Source organism: Hippocampus zosterae, chromosome 8 (assembly GCF_025434085.1).
Source record: "Hippocampus zosterae strain Florida chromosome 8, ASM2543408v3, whole genome shotgun sequence".
In the NCBI taxonomy this organism is placed as follows: domain Eukaryota; kingdom Metazoa; phylum Chordata; class Actinopteri; order Syngnathiformes; family Syngnathidae; genus Hippocampus; species Hippocampus zosterae.
In genome coordinates, this window is record NC_067458.1 from 20,305,775 (window position 1) to 20,312,126 (window position 6,352).

A 6,352-nucleotide genomic window follows, 5' to 3' on the forward strand; every position below is an offset into this window, starting at 1 on the left:
TGTCACGTCCTTACCGATGTTGTTCTTTACAGCCGTGCTGGCTCCGGCCTTCAGCAGCTCAGCGGCGCACTGCTTCTGGCCTCGATAGGCTGCGCAGTGGAGCGGAGTGTTGCCCAGCACGTCAGTGCAGTCTAGGTTGGGCGGCGTCTTGCTGCTCAGCTACACACTCACACACACACACACACGCAGAGTTAAATAAAAGTTAAATAAAAGAGAATGAGCAAACACAGATGGTTCTGCCGACTCCCCCAAGGTGTTTGATATCCTGTGAAGAACTGAGCCGCGATAGCTGACATTTCCGGCGCACTACGGCTCAGATGGAGAGATGGGAGGAATGTTTGACATAGGATGTGGCATGATGTGGACAGGAAGCGTAACCCTCCCTTGAAACCTTACTTTAGAATCCTAAATTCAAAACCGGAAACCTGGTTTGAAACCCTAATGGAGGCTTGATATTATAATTAGAAATGCGGACACAGACTTTATCGTTTAACTGGAAGCCCAGCTTTGAAACACTAACGCTTATTTGAAACCCCAACCCAGCCTTGGAACCATACCCCTCGGTCACAGCCCAGGGTTCAAACCCTTATTGTAAAACACAAACCTGAGCTTTAAATTGTAATTAGAAGCCCTCCTTTGAAAGCCTAATTGTTGTTCAGAACTCAATTTTAAAAGGTAGCTTCAACCACTTACAATCGCTTCAAAATTTGAAACCCTAACCTTTGTTTCAAACTCCAAATGAGCCTTGATACCCTAATCCTCTTTAAAATAGATAATTTTACTCCAATCCTGACTGGAAATATGCTTTGAATCATATGTTTTTTCATAGATGGATGGCTATTTGACATATGATGTGGTATGCTTTGGATCATGACAGACAGACACAAAGATAGGCGCTTTCAAAATAGCGTAGTATAGTTTAAAACTCTAAAACCAGATTTGAAATGGCAGCCCTTGTTTGAAGCCACGGCAACCGACCAAATTATTCTGAAATCGACTTGGCTCGAAATATGATGTGGTATGCTTTGGATCACAAGATTCTCAACGGATGGATGGATTGATGGATAGTGGTTTGACATTTCATGCGGTTTGCTTTGGATCGTGAGCCTTTCCTTTACTGAAGACGATTGAAGGAAGCCTAGTTTGAAACCTTAACCTCGGCTTGAAACCGTAACCTTGTGTTGAAACGGCATAAAACACAAACCAGGTGGCTCAGAGTGGCCATGTCGCCTTCTCCCGCTGCTTCGAGAAGTTTACATTCACGTTTCCGCTCTTCCGTCCTCTCGACCGCTGTATAAAAACAACAAAATTTTTTTTTTTGCAATTTGGCCAACAAGTTCACTTGTGTTTGCGCCCAAACGTGACTGAACTGAACAAACGCGAAGCAATTACGGTCGGTGACGTCCCTCCGCCGCACATCTGCCGCGATCCGATGTTTTGAGGGTGCACGTCTACCCGACTGTTATCATTTTTTTATGGACAATCAGAATTAAATCGGAATCCGACCAAAACTAGTCGCAGACGGTTGGCCTCTCATGAAAACGAGTCGCCCAACCCTCGCACGGTCCCGCGCGACAGTTGAGTCACGTTGGGCCGCTCGAAAGCCGAAGTCGCCGTCTCCGTCTCACCCGCCAGCATGCTTCTGATCTCGGCGTTTTGAGTGACGTCTTTGGGAATCTGAGCCGTTCCATTGATAACGGTCGCGCTGGCGTTGTAGCGCAGCAACAGCATGACAACTTCCTGAATGATTCGACCGGTTGAATTATGGATCACTTTGGCGAAACGCATGCGTCGGGGGTACCTTTCTCCCTGTGAAGGCAGCCTTATGAAGAGGCGTGTCGCCAACGTTGTTCGGCAGGTTGACGTCCGCCCCCGCCTGTTTTCGGAGAATCGTGCGAATTTTTAACCTTTTCACCTCATTGGTCATTGTCTTTTTTTTTTTTTTTCTGAAGAACAAACCCTCAGTAATTCGTCCACCACGTCCGCGTGTCCAAAATAAGAGGCCAAGTGAAGAGGTGTCCAACCCCGGTTTGATTTACTTTTACCTGCAATGTCAACACAATCAGAGATGACGGTCGGACAACATCAGTCATCCCATATGGTTGGTTGGCAATTTTAGTTTCGAATCCTAAACGCTGTTTGGAACTGTAATTTGAAACCAGGACGTTTGTTTGAAAGCCTAAATCGAAACTTGACTTTCAAATCATAACTGTGGCTTCGTATCTTCACCTCGACTTAAAACCACTAACCCAGGGATGAAATCCTAAGCATAGTTTGAGACCCTAATCCTGATTGCTAGCCTACATCCTTGCCTTGAGACCCTGATTTAAAACCCCACCGCTTGTTTGAAATGCTAACCCAGGCATGAACCTCAAATTTTAAACCCTAACCAATGTGACCCCAACCACTGACAGAAACCTTCGCCCACGTTTGAAGCCCAAACCCGTGTTTGAAATCATACTTTGAGAATAAAATACTTATTTGAACCTGAACCTTGCTTGAAACCCTAACTCTAACCCAGGCTTGAAACCATAAACACAATGTGAAACCCTAATTTGAAATCTTAACTTGAAACCTAAACCCGTGATTGAAAACCTAAACCAGGGATGAAAACCTAACAATAGTTTGAAACCTTAATTTAAAGCCTTAACTCTAGTTTGAAACCCTATCCCAGGCACAAAGCCAACATTTGAAACCTTGGTCGTTGCACGAAACCTGTTCTTTTAACTCTTATTTGAAGCCATACTTTGAAACCCTCACCATTGCTTGGAGCCCTAATTTGAAACCATAAACATTTTTTTTATTCCCCAAATATTGCTCGACTCCCTAAACATAATTTGAAACATTCATTTAAAACCTTTACCTCATGTATGTAATAAATTAGCCATAGAGCACTTGAACTAACCTTGCGGCCGATGTTAAATGTCATTTTTAGTATTTATTTTTTGTCATGTCGTGGGCCGCTGAAAAGCGGGCGGTGGGCCGCAAATGGCCCCCGAGCCATAGTTTGGATACACGGTGCTGCTCTTTTGGTTAGGAAACTGAGAGAATATAGTGTACAACATCCAGGTTATCGTGACCAACCTTTGCAGTTGATGTCCAACGTGCTCTCTCCGCTCACCTTGGATGCGAGGAGCTTCCGAACGGCATCCAGGTCTCCGTTCCTGGCGCAGCACAGAAACTCCTCGTCTGGCTCCGGATCCTCCATGAACGCCTGAACGGCGACACGGTTGGCGAGGAAATGAACACATGATCATTCCGCAATAACTCTGTGTCACATTCACCGTAATTTGACGTCAAACAACAGCTAGCTTGCTCGTTGCGTACTATCCTTGATTTGGAATTTTGGGACTTTATTAAAGTCTAGCTTGAGACGCTAAATTAAAAATCTTCTCCTAGTTTGGAGACCTAACTTGAAACCCAAATTGATACTATTACAATGGCTTGAAACCCTAATTGCTGATGCGACGTTACGAAGAAACCCTGAAGCTAATTTCCCCCTAGCATAAAGATGCTAAGGAAGGCACAACATTTGATACTGCGCATGGAGCTCGACACACTTTGATTCACTTGATTCAACCTGTGCTGCTGTTTCGGTGAGCAACAGAGTTCAAAGGAGCTCGGCCATTACTGTTTTCATGACGCAAGAATAGAATTGAGGAACCAAGATGATCACAGTTCCTATCCTTTTGACTTAATGAGTGCGACTATTTTTGAGGAAATCATGTGTTGGGGGATTGTTGTGTCATTTGCAGCGCTGGAGGGTATGCGAGATGAGCAAAATCACATGAGAGTCATTTGTTTTGTCAGCAACACGTGAGCGCCTGATGGGACGAGCACAAGGGAATCGGAAGGCTTGAGCATAACATAAAGCCCACGTGAAGTCTTGCATTCTGAGAAACTCACATGGGCACCAGTAAAAATCAATCGGGTGCTGCCCCGGCGATGACGGGATGGTGTCAAAAGTGAGGAACTGCTTCGGAAATGTTCCAACTTAAAGGGTTGCCTAGTTGGCAGTGTCCCATCATCGATAACAGTCCAAAATAACAAAAGAATCGACTTTTGTGATAGAAAAAAAAAGAGGCTTAGCTAGTTTATTAGCATTAGCGCTTTACATACTGCTCATTTTTCAATTTTGGATTATTTGTCCCACACTGGGGAAATTTACAGTCTACAGCAGCAAGAATGTGGGTAGAAAGAAGAAAGAAGAAAAATCAAATAATGGTCTACATCAAGTTATACAACAAATCTTTTTTTATGTGTTTATCATATGGCTGACATTAATATATTGATTTTTATGTTTTTAAGAAAATGGAAATGGAAATGTGTTGCCAAAGGTGCAGATCATCAGTCAATATGGGTGATATTTGACCAGAACTGTACATGAGGTTAAAACTGTGTCAAAATGATCGTCAGTAATTCTCTAATGAAATTCATAAATGTGCCTTTTGACCAGCAGTTGTTATCTTAACTTCCCATCGGGGGCATTCAGCAAATGCAAAAAAGTTGAATATGAACAACAACAAACAAAAAATCAATTTGCATAACACAACTAACCACAATTCTTGGCATACCATTTGCATGTGATTACGTCTTGTGAAAACGGCATTTTGATGCTATTAATCTGATTATGGAGGATTTGTAACAGAATTGAATATTTATGGCCTACGCGATGAAAGATGTTGGAGAAAAATTCATGTTTTTATCTAAATGTCTTAATTGCGGCCATTTATTATTCTTGATAGGATTAGATGAGATTTTTAATTATGCACAAGCCGTAATTCCTGAATCATGGTTGGTCACATTTCTGAAGATTTTATCGATATCTTAATGTCGTCTTTATTTCCTAAAATGCTTAACAGCTTCTTTATTTTACTTTTTTAAGGCAGACTTTCATTAGTGATGGCACATGGAGAAATGTGTTCGTGGCATCATATACCCATATACATTTTTTAACTTGTTTGATTCGATGTTTGTGTGAATAAATCGTGAATCCCCCCCCCCCCCCCCCCCGCCACCCCCAGTTGCACAAGTAAATTGCATGATGTCGAGCTGCTATATTTCCAATTGCAACACTTCAAAAGATGAAGTAGCCTGGAGTGATGAGCCAAGCACATGTTACACAAGCAGCACGAGTGGGAAGTAACCAAGACTTTAGTACAGTTGTTTTTCAGGTATCTGTATTTTAAATGAGTATTTACTTTCCTTTTTTGTATTTTGTATTTCTTACAACCTCCGTGGATGATGACATGATGCTAAAAAAATAGAATGAATAAGTAGAGAAAGGGAAAGATCATTGCGTTTGTGATCGTGATTGACTCATTGAGACTTTAAGGCACAAAACAATTAAAAAAAAATAAAATACAGACAGCAGTGACATGGGCTAACGCGAAGCAGGAAGCATTCATGACACAACAGACTCGAGGAGCAAAATATTTCTCATTCTTGGCATTACTCAAGACAAAAATGCATGTTGTCAGCTCACAGCAGAAACAAAAAAGTTTAAGATAGCGTCCGAAGAAAAATGTAACCATTTTAAATCAGGCAATGGGTGGGGAATGTCTTGCTTTTCCAAATATGTTACATCATCGTTTTTAATGTTCCCTGTCTCAAATTCACCGAATCGATGAAGATTTCACCTGCAGTGGAGATTAGGCTACTCCGCCTTTTTTATGGTCTCAATTGTGGAAAAAAATGTAACAAGCCGATTTAGACAGATCACAGAAAAAAAGCTGTTGTCATATGTCGGGAGTAGAAGCAAAACGTCATAAAAATTAATACTCAAGTAAAGTACTGATACCTGAGTATTATATTTCATTGACAGTCATAATTCACTTATGCCGTTTTACGTAAATGCATTTCACAGGTTGTACTTTCGTTACTTTTATTTAGGAAAGTACTTGAATTACTACTCTTACGAGATCAGTATTTGTTTTGACGCAAGTATTTGTACTTTTTAAATATATATAGTATGTCCTTTTGCCATCCGAGCAAGAAACACACGTCAGGTGCTCAACACACAATCATGACGACTGTAAACAGTACCGTCGTACTTACTGGAAGAAACTAGGCGCTGAAAAGTAGCAGCGGTGTGTCAATTCCCTTCTTGCTGCCGCGGCGTGTGACGTATTTGGAGCCCCAGCCCGAGCCCAAAAAGCTACCATGCTACAACTACGACAAGGGTTCGACTCAGGCACGAAACTGAGACCATCGTAGTAGACACTACACAACACGCACGCGTCTCAGTTTTCTGTTTACACCCGGATCAGCTGATTTGGCCATGGCGGAACTCGTTTTAAGTATTTATCAAAATAAAAGACATCTTGACTTAGTCGTCACGGTAGGACGGTTT

The 6,352-nt window shown here is 42.0% G+C and overlaps 1 protein-coding gene across 3 annotated transcripts in view; it reads right to left on the bottom strand.

Moving 5' to 3' along the window:
* osbpl1a (oxysterol binding protein-like 1A) overlaps positions 1-6,279 on the bottom strand; it is a 32,823-nt gene extending 26,544 nt beyond the window's left edge. The window contains exons 1-7 of one of the 3 annotated variants that reach the window (XM_052073156.1): positions 6,058-6,279; positions 3,122-3,214; positions 1,960-2,045; positions 1,802-1,876; positions 1,629-1,740; positions 1,205-1,290; positions 15-159 (exon numbers count right to left, since the gene is read on the bottom strand). In XM_052073156.1, coding sequence (XP_051929116.1) covers positions 15-159; positions 1,205-1,290; positions 1,629-1,731 — 334 coding nt within the window. In that variant the 5' untranslated portion in view covers positions 1,732-1,740; positions 1,802-1,876; positions 1,960-2,045; positions 3,122-3,214; positions 6,058-6,279. Of the gene's footprint in view, positions 1-14; positions 160-1,204; positions 1,291-1,628; positions 1,741-1,801; positions 1,877-1,959; positions 2,046-3,084; positions 3,215-6,057 lie in introns of all 3 variants that reach the window. The other 2 variants (XM_052073155.1, XM_052073157.1) reach the window with 2 other exon arrangements.
* Between the last annotated feature and the right edge of the window lie 73 nt (positions 6,280-6,352).